We start from the raw sequence: 17,342 nt of genomic DNA on the forward strand, positions 1-17,342 counted from the left end.
CTTTTCAAACTGTGATGAAATGGTTTCGGCTTTTTCACACAGGGCATACAGGTCATGCATACATTCTCTGTTTACAGTCAAGTTCCCACACAGTATTAATATGCATTTAGATAACTTAGCTCTTAATTTGAGGCCATGCATGGTTATTTATCTTCTCTACAAATCATGTTCATGTAATTGGTGGTAGGACAGAAGTGCTATTCATGCCAGGATCACTTGATTAACTTACCAAACAACTTTCTTTTTGTCTCCATTGTTTGAACTTTTTATATTATATATGAACTTCATCTTAATGTAGTCATCTTTTCCCATTTCTCTTTCCTGCTAAGTTTCTTTTCATCATACCCTCAGCTGGTTCACTACTATCTACTACCTAATTACTCCTCATTTGTTATATCTCAGCTCAATTGTTACCTCCTCATAGAAGTCTTTTTTTCCTTTATCTCTTTATATAAGAATATCGTTGACCCCATATCCTTCACTGTTTATAAATTTACAGTATTTATTTCTTCTTGGAACTTATGACAATATGTAATTTAAAATTTTGCTTATTATCTCTCTTTAAACACACCTGACTGTGAGGTCCATGTGTCTATCATGCAGATGTTTGCCCCAGTACTAAGCACAATGTCTGATACATAGTGGAGACTCAATCAACATTTGTTGAATGAGTTTGTCTTTGAGTTGGTGTGGCATTCCATAGTCTGCTTAGAGGGCTACGAGCTTGTGCTGTATCTTAGTGAAGTGAAGTGAACTCGCTCAGTTGTGTCCGACTCTTTGTGACCCCATGGACTGTAGCCTACCAGGCTCCTCCCTCCAAGGGATTCTCCCTCCATGGGATTTTCCAGGCAAGAGTACTGGAGTGGGTTGCCATTTCATTCTCCAGGGGATCTTCCTGACCCAGGGATTGAACCCGGATCTCCCGCATTCCAGGCAAACGCTTAACCTCTGAGCCACCAGGGAAGCCCCTGGTCCTTATTAAAAACTTCTTTTGGCTGATCTCCTTCAGTGATGGATAATAACACAGACATAGGGTTGTCTACCTAGTCAGTTAGCCACTTTCACTCTAGACTTGTAAATGGACCAGACCTCCTAGACCATTTGGACCATAGCACCTCATCGTGAGTGAACCTAGGTTTTCTAGATCATTCTAGACCATAACGTGCTATCTTCCAGAGCCTGCATTCTGTGGTAGCCTCTGGCCACATGTGGCTATTGAGCACTTGACATGTAGCTAGTATGAAGGGCCATATGCTGAGAGTATAAAATACACATTGTATTTTGAGGATTTAGTACCAAAATGTTGACTACCTCATTAATAACTGCTATATTGTTTACTTATTGAAATAAAATTTGGATATACTGGAATAAACAAAATATATTATTACATGTTATTTCACCTTTTTATTTTAAAATGTGCTATTGGAACATTTAAGATGATATATGTTGATCTGTGACAAGCATTATATTTCTATTGGATGGTGCTATTCTAAACCTAACTAGTTCACCTCTGTTGTTTGGCAGTGTAGATGGAAAGTGATCCCCTAAGGGTTACGACAAAATTGCAGGCACCTCTCATAGCTTGCTCCAATCTTGTTAGACATGCATTGAGAGAAGGACTAGCACTCCTGGCGAGGGGCTCAGGTGCAATTTTGGTACTCTGTCAATGTCCAAGCATGAGGCTCACATACAACTTATGTTCCAAGACACAGAAACTCTAAATATCTTGCTAGTTGCCATATATATTGCTTAAAATAATACTGGGATCAGAACCCAGGTCTTTCGATTACACCGAGTCACTGAATTACTCATAGAGGGACCTATTAATAAAATTATACCTTCCTTTTCAAATGTAATACAGCAAATTTTAAAGAATTGTTAATAAATTATATAGGTTCTATAAAAATCAATTAATGAGGGAATGACACTGCAGTCTTCAAATAGAAAATCATATTGTATATTCTAATAAATTAAACAAACAGAAAATCACATTATTATTGCCATATGCCCTATATCAGAGGATTAAGCTGGATGACCTTTATTTAGCAAAGGAATATACTTTGCAAAGCAAAATCAAAACAAGTCAGATATGAACATGAACTCTACTTGTGAATAAACACAAATCTCATAACCATTCTCTGCAAAGCTATAAAAGCTCTCTTGGAGACCCAACAACGCAGTTTCAAAAACTGGTTGCTATGTCTTATTCCAAAAGCCATCACCACTGACACATCAGGCACACATCTCTTCTTAGAGAAGGAGACAGATTTAAAAATAATTAGCTTCCTCATCATGATCTTATGGTTCATTCGTTAGTTTACCAATTGGCACCAAGTATCTGTGTATTCTAGGTGGTCAAGATACTACAGTGACCAATGCAGGCAAACTTTTGCTCTTTGGAACTTAAATTTTCATCCTTCGATATTTTCTCAATAAGGAGAATGAAATGATAAAGCAAGTCTAAGACATGCTATCTTAGAATGCCATAGGTGGCTTTTTTTTTTTTTTTTTTACAGTTGGGAATTGAAATGATTTTGAGACTTTCTATCTTGTGTCTTTCTTGGGAAATTTGAAAATGGAGGTGTATATGGAAGATGGAGGTGCCATAAGACACTACATATCCAGTACTAAATAGTATTTTTGAATGAAAATGTCAGAAGACCTGGTTAAAGCTGCAAATAAAACCATTCGACTGTGTTAAGGGAATTACCAATCTTTTTTTTGGGGTGGGGTGGGGTGGGGTCCTAGCATAGTTATTCTGCTCTTCTTTCTTCAGCTGGGACATCCCAATCTATGGTGAATCAGATGTATTAGTTCTTGCCTTCATTAATTTCAGGAACTCCCAGTCAGAATGGCTCTCCTTCCCACTCACCACAGACTGACTCATCCTCATTCTCTCACAGTCTGCGTCCTGCCCCTATCCTCGCCCTTTGGCACATTCTCTGTTTACATTTCCACAGGTTCCCCTTCATCCCTTTCAAGCAAACGTTCCTTAGATGGCATTTTTTTCCTTAAAGTTCAGCCAGTAGATGTCTCCATTACTCCCTTACAGCCAAGACCTTGGCAAGTAGGGTTTAATAATTTCTTTAACCGACAACAAGGAGGAGGATTTGATCATTTGCCTAAAAAGAGCAGATGCTCGGGAGGACACGTCTTCATCCTACATCCCTCCCTCCGTTATATGTCACAAATGAAAACTACTTTTCCCCTCTTTTCCAGGCAAAAGAAAAGACTGATTTAACGAAGCATGCAAGACGCCAACACCCTCCTCCTCAGTACGTCCAAGTTTCCTTCTCTCTGAGCCACCCAAGCTCTGCTTCTCCCTTTACTCCAGGCCACCCACCCCCAACCCTTCACGCTCTCGAGTCATCATCAGGGAACGCGAGTGGGTGAAAGGACTGCTGCGCCGCTGCCTCCTCCGTGCCGCCTCGGGTTCAGCACTGGACAGCTCCCGCCCCAGGCGAACAAATGGTACTCGGCTGATTGACAGAGGAGCCGACCAAACAGAGAACAAGACGAACTGAAGCCGCCCTACAAGGGCTGGTTGCGGCCAAGCTGCCTCTTTAAACCGGCTTTCCTCCCGAGAGCAGGGAGAGGCAGGAGTGTGGTTTGTGGCCAAACCTAAAGACTCCAACTAACCCTCTTGCGTCTGGAGAGACAAACGTCTTAAAAGAAACCCTCGCTCTCTGGGACTCGCCCCTGCGCTCGCGGTGCCGGTCTGTGCGCGCGCGCTCCGCGTCTCCGGGCGAAGCGAACGAGGAGGAGCCAGAGCCAGGAGGCGGGAACGACCTGCCACGGGTGAGATGATGGAGCAGCGTCTTCGGCGGCCGCGGCGGCAGCAGCAGCAGCTCTTGAACACACCTCAATGAGAGCGGCGGTGGAAGGAAAGACGTAAGCAGGCTAACTATAGCTGCCGGCTGCAAAAGGGGATGTAACCTGTTCGGTTCAAGGCTGCGAGGTGCGTAATCCTGAGCCGACCCATTGTGGAGCGGGAGCAGCCGGCGTTGCCACAGGTGATTTGATTTCCTGTGACGGTAGCTTAGTCAGCCGGGCATATTTCGGAACATCCCTATTTTAAAGTCCTTTTGGACTGGATGCCTGCTGGAGAAGGGGGAACACCCCTAGCAAAGTCTTACGGCTGACAGACTGACGACTACAATTTAAAAAGTGACTCCTCCCGTTACCTTCTCTCCGCTCTGTGAGGCAGATGGGAGTCATGGCTTACCCCTTCCTCTCCTGCCTTCTGCTTGTTCATTTCGGATTGGGAGCTATTGGTGCCAGCCGCGAAGCTCCAAGTCGGCCGGATTCCCCTCGAGAGAGGACCCTGAGGGCGAAGCAGCACGCCCAGCAGCCGGCTCGAGCCTCTGCCTCAGACCCCTCTGCTCCCTGGAGCCGCTCCACCGACGGCACCATCTTGGCGCAGAAACTCGCCGAGGAGGTGCCCATGGACGTGGCCTCTTACCTCTACACCGGGGACTCCCACAAGCTGAAGCGAGCCAACTGCTCCAGCCGCTACGAGTTGGCGGGCCTGCCGGGGAAGTCGCCTGCCCTAGCCAGTTCCCATCCCTCACTGCACGGGGCGCTGGACACGCTGACACACGCCACCAACTTCCTCAACATGATGCTGCAGAGCAATAAGTCGCGGGAGCAGAACTTGCAGGACGACTTGGAGTGGTATCAAGCGCTGGTGCGGAGCCTCCTAGAGGGTGAACCCAGCATCTCCCGGGCGGCCATCACCTTCAGCACCGAGTCGCTGTCCGCCCCGGCCCCGCAGGTCTTCCTCCAGGCCACGCGCGAGGAGAGTCGCATCCTGCTCCAGGATCTGTCCTCCTCAGCACACCACCTGGCCAACGCCACGCTGGAGACCGAGTGGTTCCACGGCCTCCGGCGCAAGTGGAGGACTCACTTACACCGTCGCGGCTCCAATCAGGGGCCACGGGGCCTGGGCCATAGCTGGCGGCGCAGGGACGGGCTGAGCGGGGACAAGAGCCATGTCAAGTGGTCTCCGCCTTACCTGGAGTGCGAGAATGGCAGTTACAAGCCTGGGTGGTTGGTCACTCTCTCCGCTGCTTTCTACGGGTTGCAGCCTAACCTGGTCCCGGAATTCAGGTAGGGCGGGGTAAAAAGATAAAAGGCAAAACCTTCCTTCCGGTTTCGCGCGTGGCTGTGAGTGTGGAGAATGAACACTTGGCTGTGACCCTTATGCCTCCCACCCTCAAAGCCCAGACCTGGGCTGAGGGACACCCCAGCAGCCGCAAATGCTTAGGGACAAGAAGCGCCCCGCGTTTGTCAGCTTCAGAAGCTCAACGAAAGCTTGTCTCTCAAATCAGTTTCCCTGCAAGGAGAGATGCCCTGTTTTTCTCTATCCCCCGGGAGAGCAGGGCGGGGGGCTCCCCGTTAGGGGTGATGCACAGAAACCTGGCGAGCTCAGGGCATGCTAGCCAGGCGCAAACTGGTGAACGTCTAATGAGACTAGAGAAGGAAGCAGGAAGAAAGTTCGTTTTTTTCTGCAACTTCGGGATAGCCTCCGCCTGCTTCCTCCTACGTGTGCAGTTTGGGGCGTCAGTCTGTTGTTAGTCAGTTACCAGAGCGCATGATGAAAACAGTCAATCCCGCGGCAGTTCTGTACCCTCAGCAGTGAGTCAGTTTCAGCAGCATAGCTCTCTCCCAGATCCAGACTTTGCAATTTGCTCTGTGTGCTCCTTCTACTCATCTCCCTCCTTCCCCCAATCCATCTCCGATTCCCTGGTCCGCTCTTCCTCTTGTTTAGGCACACCTAAGCGTTCTCTTGCAAAAGGAAATGGCAACCCACTCCAGTACTCTTGCCTGGAAAATCCCATGGACGGAGAAGCCTGGTAGGCTACAGTCCATGGGATCGCAAAGAGTCGGACACGACTGAGCAACTTCGAGGGTTCTCTGGCTCTTCAGGTACTCACCCTTTATAAATGAACCTGATTGAATTAGTCTAGGAAGGGAGGGATCAGTTCTCATTGAATTCAGTCAGGGAACTCAGGAGACTTAATAGTTCTGTAGTTCTGCATTTGTGGGAAAATGAGAATGTGCAAATTAGCAGGGGGTAATTTGCGCCCTGGGATGTGCCTGATCTTTGGGGTGAAGAACTTTTAGAAGTAGCCCTTAAGAATGAACGTGAGGAACAGAAAGGATTCCAAAGAGGGACTGGGAGAGGGCCATAGATTAACTGGGACCCTTCTCCATTCCCAATGGGAAGAAGGTTTTGGGGGTAAAGGTTGCTTCTTTACTTTTTGGGAAACTGGGCAAAAGTGAGGCACTTGTATGTGTTTTAATGCCTTGCTGGCACATAATAGAATGAAAACCTGGTGAAAGATACTAGGGGAAGTACTGGGTGGGTGAATGGGAGGAGTCAGAACACTTACTTGTCTTGGCACTGTCATTTACTGCTGAATGACCTCAAGAAATCTGCTTGATCTCTTTGGCCCTCAGCTACTTATTTATCAAGTAAGGGAGGTAAACTAGCGATAGACAGTCTCTAGGGAGACACCCAGTTATAAAATTCTGTAGCTGCTAATGCTGGCAACACTTGAGATGACATGAATGAAAAATAACCCCTTTTCTCTGACATTGTATGACCACATTAAATGTTTTTTTTTTTTGTTTCTCTCTTTCAAGGATCTTGTCTTAAACCAGCATAACTCTTTCCTACTTTAAGGATAATCTTATTTCCTCCTAATTTCTGCAGGATCCTATTAGTCAGAGCTGATCCCAGGTTTGAGTATTTGCTATATTGCTTGCTCAGAAGAGGAAAGATCAGTAGATGCCATTCATTGCCAAAAAACTGCTTTCGGCCTTCACATAAGCCTTTTCAGGGAGTCCTAGCTCCCAGGATTGAAAGATCCATCTATGTATTCATGTATCTATCTATATTATCCATCTATCCACCCATCTTACTAATATATACTTTATACTAGGCTCTGTGCTCTGCTTTGCATGTATTATCTTGATTAATCCTCACAACAACCCTAAGAGTTAGGTTTTATTAGTTTCCCAATTTTACAAAAACAGAACCTGAAGCTTCTTTCCCAAGATCATGCAGCAGTTAAATAGTAGCAGAGGCAGGATGTGAGCTCATTTCATACTTTTAATCACTGTGCTAAACTCTGTCTCATAAAGGTGTCCTAGGAGTCCCATGTATATTGTAGCTGATGCATAAAAATACATGTATTTTCAAGGATCAGATGTGGAACTGGGGATGAGTCCATTTATTCTCAGAACTGTTTCTCATAAGGCTCAGAAAGCATACGTTGTCTAAATGAACTCAGGCCTTTCTGCTAGTCAAAGATAAAAGGCTGAGGACACAAGGGGTCTGAGGTCGTGAGGGTTCACATGACCCTACCGAGTTTTTGGACTATGTTCAGAAAATAGTTTGTTTCCTCTGGCTGAGTCTCTTTAAGTGCCTTCATAGTCACTGATGGTGTTCTTCAACCAAGGCACAAAGCCAGGCCATTTAGTGTCTGGGTCTCTACAGAATCTGGCTCTTCCTAGCAGCATGCATGAAGAACAGAGTAAATGCTTTCCTGTGAGTAGTTTTGCCGCATGTCCTGTGCCACTCAGGTACCGTATCGAGGATTCACACAGCTTATAGAAACTGGAAGAAATCTTGGGAGAGATCAGATGGTCCCTCCTGTTTCATAAAGAAACAGATAAGAAAGGTGAAGTAACTTGTCCAAAAATCACACATCAAGTTTTTAACAGCAGCAGAAACAGGATCTAGGCCTTCTTGCCTCTGGTTCACACTATGCTTGCTACATATGTATATGTATGCCTAACGTACAAGCCACTTCAGTGTTCTTGCCTGGAGAATCCCAGGGACGGGGGAGCCTGGTGGGCTGCCGTCTATGGGGTCGCACAGAGTCGGACACGACTGAAGTGACTTAGCAGCAGCAGCAGCAGCATGCCTAAAGTATATGGACCTCTCTGGACTTCTGCACACAACTTATATTGAAGAACATAGTTCATTCTCTGGCACCTTTTAGAACCAAAAATTTAGCCCATATAACACAGCTCTTGATTAAAAAAAAATCACAGTATTTCACACATTTCAGAAAATTTCAATGGGCCTTTTCTGTCTCTTCATACTAATAAAAGGCAGAAGTTTTTGATGCTATTGATGTTTTATCATCTAAGATGTGTATTCTAAAATTTTATAAGTGAATAATATTCTACAGGTATGGTAACAGGATAAACCCCAAATGAATTTTTGGGAAACCATGACTGGGAGCTCTAATCATTATTTTAAATATATTTTGAACCTATAGAGTGTAATTCGGTTGGCCAAACTGTTTGGGGTTTTCCATACAATGTTAACGAACTTTTTGGCCAACCCAACATGTGCAAAATGCCTTCTCTATAACAACAACAACAACAAAAAGATCTACTGATAACACTTTCCTCATGGAAGAGAAGAGGAGAAACTTTGCAGTTAAGGTTTTCATTTAATTTCAGTTAATATTTCCCCAGGTCTTGCTTTTAAGACTCAAGCATTTAAATTATACATTATTTAAAGAGAATGTAAATCTAAAACATGAAATTCAAAAGCACTGTGGAGAACATGGTCAACTATCTTCTTATATTAATGCCTATCACTGCAAAACACCTCTCAGAATAAATTTTATTCCCCTCTGCTTCAGAATGACACAAATTTCTTAAATTTTAAGGTCTAGCATAAGACTCACATGGGAAGAGAATTTTATTGCTCTTCCTTTTCTCTTACCCCCAAAATGACATTAGTTGCTTTACCTAAATGGGTCCTGAGTCTACCGTTATAGGCTTATAGTATCAACACTTAAGTTCTCATCTTCTATCCCAGCAAATAAAAAAAAGAAAAAAAAGAGTAACAACTTAAGATATACCCTAAATTGTATTTATTTATCACATAGGTTTGTGACGTCCTTGTAGAGTTTTCTTTAAAGTTAAGTCCTTTGGTTTTGTGTAGTAATTTTTCCATATGGAACTTAAAAGTACTATGGAGCTGGATCCCAAATCTTTGAGATCACAGAAACATTGCCAAGGATGAATATAAGGTACCTAGTGTTGGCTGAATTTAAATTAAGGTAAAGGAAGCTTTGGGAATTAATTCATACTTGATGAGTTGTAAGGGATTTTGGAATTCATTTGCTTTTTTCCCCCTCTTCTCATTGTACAACGGAGGAAACTGAGACCCAAAGGGATAAAGGAATTTGTTAAGAGTGGTACAGCTCTTTTAGGGTGAGTTAGAATGACTGGGAACCAATATATCGAGCATCTACTATGGATCAGATGCTTTATAAATATCCTACTGCATTTAATTCTTAATATTCTCAGGTAGGCTTCCCTGATGGCTCAGAGGTAAAGAGTCCGCCTACCAATGCAGGAGATGCAGGTTCAATCTTTGGCTTGGGAAGATCCCCTGGAGAAGGAAATGGTATTCTTGCCTGGGAAATCCCATGGAGAGAGCCATCCTGTTGGGCTACAGTCCATGGAGTTACAAAGAGTTGGACATGACTTAGTGACTAAACAACAATATTTTTGTAGTTACAACTTCAGAAAAGCCGAGCAACTTACCAAGGCAGCAAGTTAGTAAATTAAAGAGGTTAAATCAAACTTGGATCTATCTAGCTATGAGGCTTGTATTGTCTTTCTACTACCCTAGGTTCTTGATCACCAATTTTGCTTTCAACTTGCTGTTAAAAACATGATATTGGCTTGAAATAATTAATATATTTGGTCAAAGACATGACAGACACTTGTGCTTTTGGCCAATTGTATAGTCAAGTATGTTGCATAGGGAGAAGAGGATTAGACTTGAGTGAGAACTTTGCCTCAAGTCCCAGCTTTGTCTCAGACTGGCTGTATTACCTGTCTGGAAATCACAACTAATGCGGAAACAGACTTGATGACATCCGTATACCTTTGTAACTCCTTGTCCTGTGAATTTTGAAACTACCTATCCAATGGGCAATGAGGCTTTGGAAACAGGGTTCATACACGTAAATGCAGTACCCTGTGGAAATGATGACTGATGGGGGAGTAGTATGCAGAAGAGGACACCAAGTGAATGTTAGATCTGACTTTTTCCACAATAGTGTGGAAATGCTATTTGAACATTGTTGTCACTTAGTCACTGACTCCTGAGGGGTTACTTTACTTTCTCTCCTTCACAAACATATGCCCACACAGCTCCATCAGAGATTTTGGTACAGATCTCTGCCTGGAACAAAAGAGGGCAAGAGAAATGACCATCTTGCTCTAGGCCACACATATCCTGTCTCTCTTCTGGGTCCTGGTAGTGGTGAAAAGGGTAACCTACAGGAACAGCACAGAGTTGTCTACCTCAGTAGTAGATCAAAGAGTTTTTAGATGGACTTCGGTTATTGAGGCTTTTGAGTTTCAATCTTTAAACTGTGAACAGTGAAGTGTATCTCCTTTGGGATTCTGTAAAGACTAAATGAAGAACTGTCATCCCACAGGAAGTTCAGTAAACATTTTGTATCATAGCTTCTGTCTTCCTAAATACTGTCCTCAGCTGAACACTTTCTTATTTTAGCTGTATTAAACTCACATGATTTATAGTAATATATAATTATATAATGGTTTAGTTTCATTCCTAATTATTGTGAAGGCTTGTAATTACAGTGGATCATGGTGGAAATACTGACCTTGGAAAAAGGAGATATTGGCCCTAGGAAAGGACCACAGCCTGGACTACTGTATTGCCATGGGCAGCAGTTGTCTTTTCTTTTTAAAATTTTTATTGTAGTTGATTTACAATGTTATGTTAGTTTCAGGTGTACAGCAAAGTGAACCAGTTATACATATGCATACATCCAGCCTCTCTTCGATTTTTTCCCCATATATACCATTACTGAGTACTGAGTGAGCTCCCTGTGCTATACTGTAGGTCCTTATTAGTTATCAGCAGTTGCCTTTCTAATTGATTCTTCTTCTGTAAATTAAACGGGGCTGTACTAGGTGACTTGTTGGGGTCCTTATAATCTAGAGATCTGTGACTGTATGTACATTAAATATGTCACTTTAACTCTTGAAGTTTTGATTGTAATACTGAAACCAGTTATTGTATGCTCATTTAAATGCAGATCATGTTCACATATGTTCAGTGTTTGACTTTATCATGGTGATTTGCTAATAGGATATTTAAAGAAAGCCCTCTCATTGTACACTGAATTAAATATATATATATGTTAAGGGAAATGAAAATTCCATTCAAAATAAGAATAAATATGATCTGAGTTTCTAGATGTTGAAAGATCCCTTGAAATTTACTTAAAGTCAATAAGAAGCTGTTGCACAGATTTCTAAACCAAAAGGCTCAGTATACGTGGGTAATTTCTCTCCAAGTAATCAATGTTGAGGCATCCTGAAGCTCCTTACTTACTTTAAAAAACAACCTGTCTTTGATTTTCCCTTTATAGTTGGTGTTAAAACTTCAAAGAAGGCTATTTAGATTTGTTCAGCATTATCGTGCCATTATAATGCCTTCAGCATTTGGTAGCAGAAATGGGATTTCCAAGTCTTAAATAAATGACAAGAGTTTAGGCCTACCTTCTGGAGAGAGAACTAATGCTCTCACAAGACTGATTTTATAGCCTCAAATGCTAGATAGGTCAAATTTTACTTTCAACTTCATGAAAGCATCAGTTGGTTGATCACCATTCAGGGTTTTAAGGCTACCCTTTTCTAACACATACTGTTTTATGATTACAATGTAATGCACTGGGATGTCAAGAAGTATATTGTTGGTGTTATTTCATACTTGGTTGTACAGAAGCACTAGGGCCTTGTTTGTTTTCTCTATTCAGTTCTGGATTGATGTTCAGAGTTATTTAAACAGAATTACTAAAATCAGTTCAGTTCAGTACAGTTGCTCAGTCGTGTCTGACTCTTTCGTCCATCACCAACTCCCAGAGCTTGTTCAAACTTAGGTCCATCATGTTGGTGATGCCATCCAATCATCTCATCCTCTGTCATCCTCTTCTCCTCCCTCCTTCAATCTTTCCCAGCACCAGGGCCTTTTCCAATGAGTCAGTTCTTTGCATCAGGTAGTACTGGAGAAACTCCAAAGTACTGGAGTTTCTGCTTCAGCATCAGTCCTTCTAATGAATATTCAGGACTGATTTCCTTTAGGATGGACTGGTTGGATCTCCTTGCAGACCAAGGGACTCTCAAGAGTCTTCTTCAACACCACAGTTCAAAAGCATAAATTCTTCAGCGCTCAGCTTTCTTTATAGTCCAACTCTCACATCCATACATGACTACTGGAAAAACCATAGCCTTGACTAGGCAGACCTTTGTTGGCAAAGTGATGTCTCTGCTTTTTAATATGCTGTCTAGGTTGGTCACGGCTTTTCTTCCAAGGAGCAAGCATCTTTTAATTTCATGGCTGCAGTCACCATCTGCAGTGATTTTGGAGCCCCCTAAAATAAAGTCTCTCACTGTTTCCATTGTTTCCCCATTTATCTGCCATGAAGTGATGGGACCAGATGCCATGATTTTAGTTTTTTGAATGCTGAGTTTTAAGCCAACTTTTTCACTCTCCTCTTTGAACTGTGGTGTTGGAGAAGACTCTTGAGAGTCCCTTGGACTGCAAGGAGATCCAACCAGTCCATTCTGAAGGAGATTAGTCCTGGGCGTTCACTGGAAGGACTGATGTTAAAGCTAAAACTCCAATACTTTGGCCACCTCATGCGAAGAGTTGACTCATTGGAAAAGACTCTGATGCTGGGAGGGGTTGGGGGCAGGAGGAGAAGGGGACGACAGAGGATGAGATGTCTGGATGGCATCACCGACTCGATGGACATGAGTTTGGGTGAACTCCAGGAGTTGGTGATGGACAGGGAGGCCTGGCGTGCTGCAATTCATGTGGTCGTAAAGAGTCGTACTGCAATTCATGGGGTCGTACAACTGAGCGACTGAACTGAACTGAACTTTCACTTTCATCAAGAGGCTCTTTAGTTCTTTGCTTTCTGCCGTAAGGGTGGTGTCATCTACATATCTGAGCTTATTGGTATTTCTCATGACAATCTTGATTCCAGCTTGTGCTTTATCCAGCCCAGCGTTTCTCATGATGTAGTCTGCATATACGTTAAATAAGCAAGGTGACAATATACAGTCTTGATGTACTCCTTTCCTGATTTGGAACCAGTCTGTTGTTCCATGTCTAGTTCTAACTGTTGCTTCTTGACTGGCATACAGATTTCTCAGAAGGCAGGTCAGATGATCTGGTATTCCCATCTCTTGAAGAATTTTCCACAGTTTGTTGTGATCCACATAGTCAAAGGCTTGGTGTAGTCCATAAAGCAAAAGTAGATGTTTTTCTGGAACTCTCTTGCTTTTTCCATGATCCAGCAGATGTTGGCAATTTGATCTCTGGTTCCTCTGCCTTTTCTAAATCCATCTTGAACATCTGGAAGTTCACGGTTCACATACTGTTGAAACCTGGCTTGGAGAATTTTGAGCATTACTTTGCTAGTGTGAGACGAGTGCAATTGTGTGGTAGTTTGAACATTGTTTAGCATTGCCTTTCTTTGGGATTGGAATGAAAACTGACCTTTTCCAGTCCTGTGGCCACTGCTGAGTTTTCCAGATTTGCTGACATACTGAGTGCAGCACTTTCACAGCATCATCTTTTAGGATTTGAAATAGCTCAACTGGAATTCCATCACCTCCACCAGCTTTGTTTGTAGTGATGCTTCCTAAGATCCACTTGACTTTGCATTCCAGGATGTCTGGCTCTAGGTGAGTGATCACACAATCATGGTTATCTGGGTCATGAAGATCTTTTTTGTATAGTTCTTCTGTGTATTCTTGCTATCTCATCAACATCTTCTGCTTCTGTTAGGTCCATACCATTTCTGCCCTTTATTGTGCTCATCTTTGTATGAAGTGTTCCCTTGGTATCTCTAATTTTCTTGAAGAGATCTCTAGTCTTTCCCATTCTGTTGTTTTCCTCTATTTCTTTGCATTGATCACTGACAAAGGTTTTCTTACCTCTCCTTGTGTTCTTTGGAACTCTGCATTCACATGGGTATATCTTTCCTTTTCTCCTTTGCCTTTCACTTCTCTTCTTTTCTCAGCTATTTGTAAAGCCTTGTCAAACAACCATTTCGCCTTTTTGTATTTCTTTTTCTCAGGGATGGTCTTGATCACTGCCACCTGTACGATGTCACGGACCTCCATCCATAGTTCTTCAGGCACTCGATCAGATCTAATCCCTTCAATCTATTTGTCACTTCCACTGTATAATCATAAGGGATTTGATTTAGGTCATACCTGAATGGTCTAGTGGTTTTCTGTACTTTCTTCATTTTAAGTCTGAATTTGGCAATGAGGAGTTCATGATCTGAGCCACAGTCAGCTCCTGGTCTTGTTTTTGTTGACTGTATAGAGCTTCTCCATCTTTGGCTGCAAAGAATATAATCAATCTGATTTTGGTGTTGACCATCTGGTGATGTCCATGTGTAGAGTCTTCTCTTGTGTTGTTGGAAGAGGGTGTTTGCTATGACCAGTGCATTCTCTTGTCAAAACTCTGTTAGCCTTTGACCTGCTTCGTTTTGTACTCCAAGGCCAAATTTGCCTGGTACTACAGGTATGTCTTGTCTTCCTTCCTACTTTTGCATCCCAGTCCCTTATAATGAAGAGGGCATCTTTTTTGGTGTTAGTTCTAGAAGGTCTTGTAGGTCTTCATAGAACTATTCAACTTCAGCTTCTTCAGCATTACTGGTCAGGACATAGACTTGGATTACTGTGATACTGAATGGTTTGCCTTGGAAACAAACAGAGATCATTCTGTTGTTTTTGAGATTGCATCCAAGTACTGCATTTCGGACTCTTTTGTTAATTATGATAGCTACTCCATTTCTTCTAAGGGATTCTTGCCCACAGTAGTAGAAATAATGGTCATCTGAGTTAAATTCACCTATTGTAGTCCATTTTAGTTCACTGATTCCTAAAATGTCGATGTTCATTCTTGCTATCTCCTGTTTGACCTGCCTTGATTCATGGACCTAACATTCCAGGTTCCTATGCAAATTGCTCTTTATAGCATTGGACTTTACTTCCATCACCTGTCACATCCACAGGTGGGTGTTGGTTTTGCTTTGGCTCCATCTCTTCATTCTTTCTGGAGTTATTTCTCCACTGGTTTCCAGTAGCATACTGGGCACCTATTGTCCTGGGGAGTTCATCTTTAAGTGTCATACTTTTTTGCCTTTTCATACTGTTCATGTTCATGGGGTTCTCAAGGCAAGAATACTGAGGTGGTTTGCCATTCCTTTCTCCAGTGGACCACATTTTGTCAGAACTCTCCGCCATGACCCATCCATCTTGGGAGGCCCAACACGGCATGGCTCATAGTTTCACTGAACTAGACAAGGCTGTGGTCCTATTCCTCCACCATCTTAAGTAATTGCAATTACTAAAATAATACATTGGAATTTTGATAGCTTTGGCAGCTTGATGGCCACTACATGCAAACAGGCATTTCACCGGTCTTGGGGCTATTCTTGGGAGACTGTGCAGCTAATAGCATCATTAGGCCCTTGCCCAGCACAGCTATGGCATATACATTGGCTTGTTTTGCTGTCTTTTAGCCTTAAATCTTATTTTTCAGCTTTTAGCAAGAATCTTTTTCTAGGTATTTCTACTTTGACTGGTCAGTCATTCTTCATAACACTTGACCTATGAAAAGATTTAGGTGGATAGGCTGTTCTATAAAATACTTCCTTAGTTTAGGAAAAATTAATGTTCTTGACCAAAAGTCTTTCTCAGGTACCCCCTTGCTCAGCCCACCCATTTTCTACAACACTAAACTTAATATAGGAACCATGACTGACCAAAGGAGGTTACATTGCCTCAAAGCAATCACAGGGTTCATTTAGTTTTATTACCTTCATTAAAGGTAGAATTTAGAGAAAACAGAGATTAGCTTAAATGTGATCTGACCCCAAGATCATTTTTCCCCAAAATCCCTATTTCCTTTTAATTAAAGAAGGCAGTCTCTATTACAGTTAATCGATACTTACAATTAACCGACATCCAGTTAATTTTTATTGTAAAATCTGTTATAACTTTACCCCATTTATATCTAGAAATCTTGTTCAATTAGCAAAGTTCCCAGTTTGCTTATAACCTAAAAGGGAACTTAGAATTATGTAAGATTTTAGTTTACTTTCTTACCCTAGTTTTCTCACCATTTATGTGTTTTATCCATTGTGTATATGCCTTATTGCATTACTGTGGAAAGATTTCTTAAGCTAACGCAACACATGGCTTTTCTCTCAGAAAGAGGAAAAGGTACTGTAGCATAATGTATTTTCGTCAAGTCTAAGATGTACCTTTTCTAGATTCTGCTGCTGCTGCTGCTGCTGCTGCTAAGTCACTTCAGTCGTGTCCGACTCTGTGTGACCCCATAGACGGCAGTCCACCAGGCTCCCTCGTCCCTGGGATTCTCCAGGCAAGAACACTGGAGTGGGTTGCCATTTCCTTCTCCAATGCATGAAAGTGAAAAGTGAAAGGGAAGTTGCTCAGTCGTGTCCATTTCTACATTCTGATGTCACTCAAATTGAGATGTGTCTTATGATTGAAGGCATGGGCATGTCATTTTCCATTGACAGAAACTTTCTTTTAGTGGTACAGAATTTAATAATGCATCTTATGATCAATGGCATCTTATATATGATGAACTGGGATATTAGAAAATGGGAAATTAAACTCCATTGTCTCTCCAACTACAAAGTTCTATTATCATCTATAAGTTATCAAGATGCAGCAAAATATGCCTATGAAGAAACAAAAAAAATCTAAACCTTACTTCTGCATATCAATTAGATTGCTATTTGTCTTCATAGTAATTTTGTTAAACAAGACAAGCTATACTAAAACATGTAATATATGTGAAACATACAAAACAAGGGGCCAGAAGCTGCAGAAACTTTTATTTTCAGAATAGGTATGGTAAGGATTATCAAAATCTTTCCTACACCATCTGGCAAAGTATTTCACTCATACTGGGGGAAATGCCTAGGACAGTGAGAATAAAAAGCCACTTATAAACTGAGAATAGATCTGTCTTTCCATCCTCAAGTGCTTAGAGGTTTCAGGGTGGAAAGAAAAACTTTGTGGTGTAGCCATATAACCAGTTTGGTTAAAGAGATTTAAATAGAATTATGGAGGTGTGTGTTTTTTCTCTTCCTGTTCTAATCAGTTGCATAGAATGGAATGAAGAATTTGGCTTTCCCCTTCTTTGAAGCATTAGACCACTGTGTAGAGCAGGGTTTCTCAGCCTCAGAACTACTGACACCTGGGGCCAG

General features: G+C 42.2%; 1 protein-coding gene across 1 annotated transcript in view; it reads left to right on the plus strand.

Annotated features, from left to right (window-relative positions):
- Nucleotides 1-4,207: 4,207 nt before the first annotated feature.
- The window catches only part of GPR158 (G protein-coupled receptor 158), a 301,443-nt gene continuing 288,308 nt past the window's right edge, over nucleotides 4,208-17,342 (plus strand). Inside the window, exon 1 of the mRNA XM_068987841.1 lies at nucleotides 4,208-5,109. Within this exon, the coding sequence (XP_068843942.1) occupies nucleotides 4,208-5,109 (902 nt within the window). The remainder of the gene's footprint in view (nucleotides 5,110-17,342) is intronic.

The sequence above is a fragment of the Capricornis sumatraensis genome, chromosome 15, assembly GCF_032405125.1.
Source record: "Capricornis sumatraensis isolate serow.1 chromosome 15, serow.2, whole genome shotgun sequence".
Taxonomy (NCBI): Eukaryota; Metazoa; Chordata; class Mammalia; order Artiodactyla; family Bovidae; genus Capricornis; species Capricornis sumatraensis.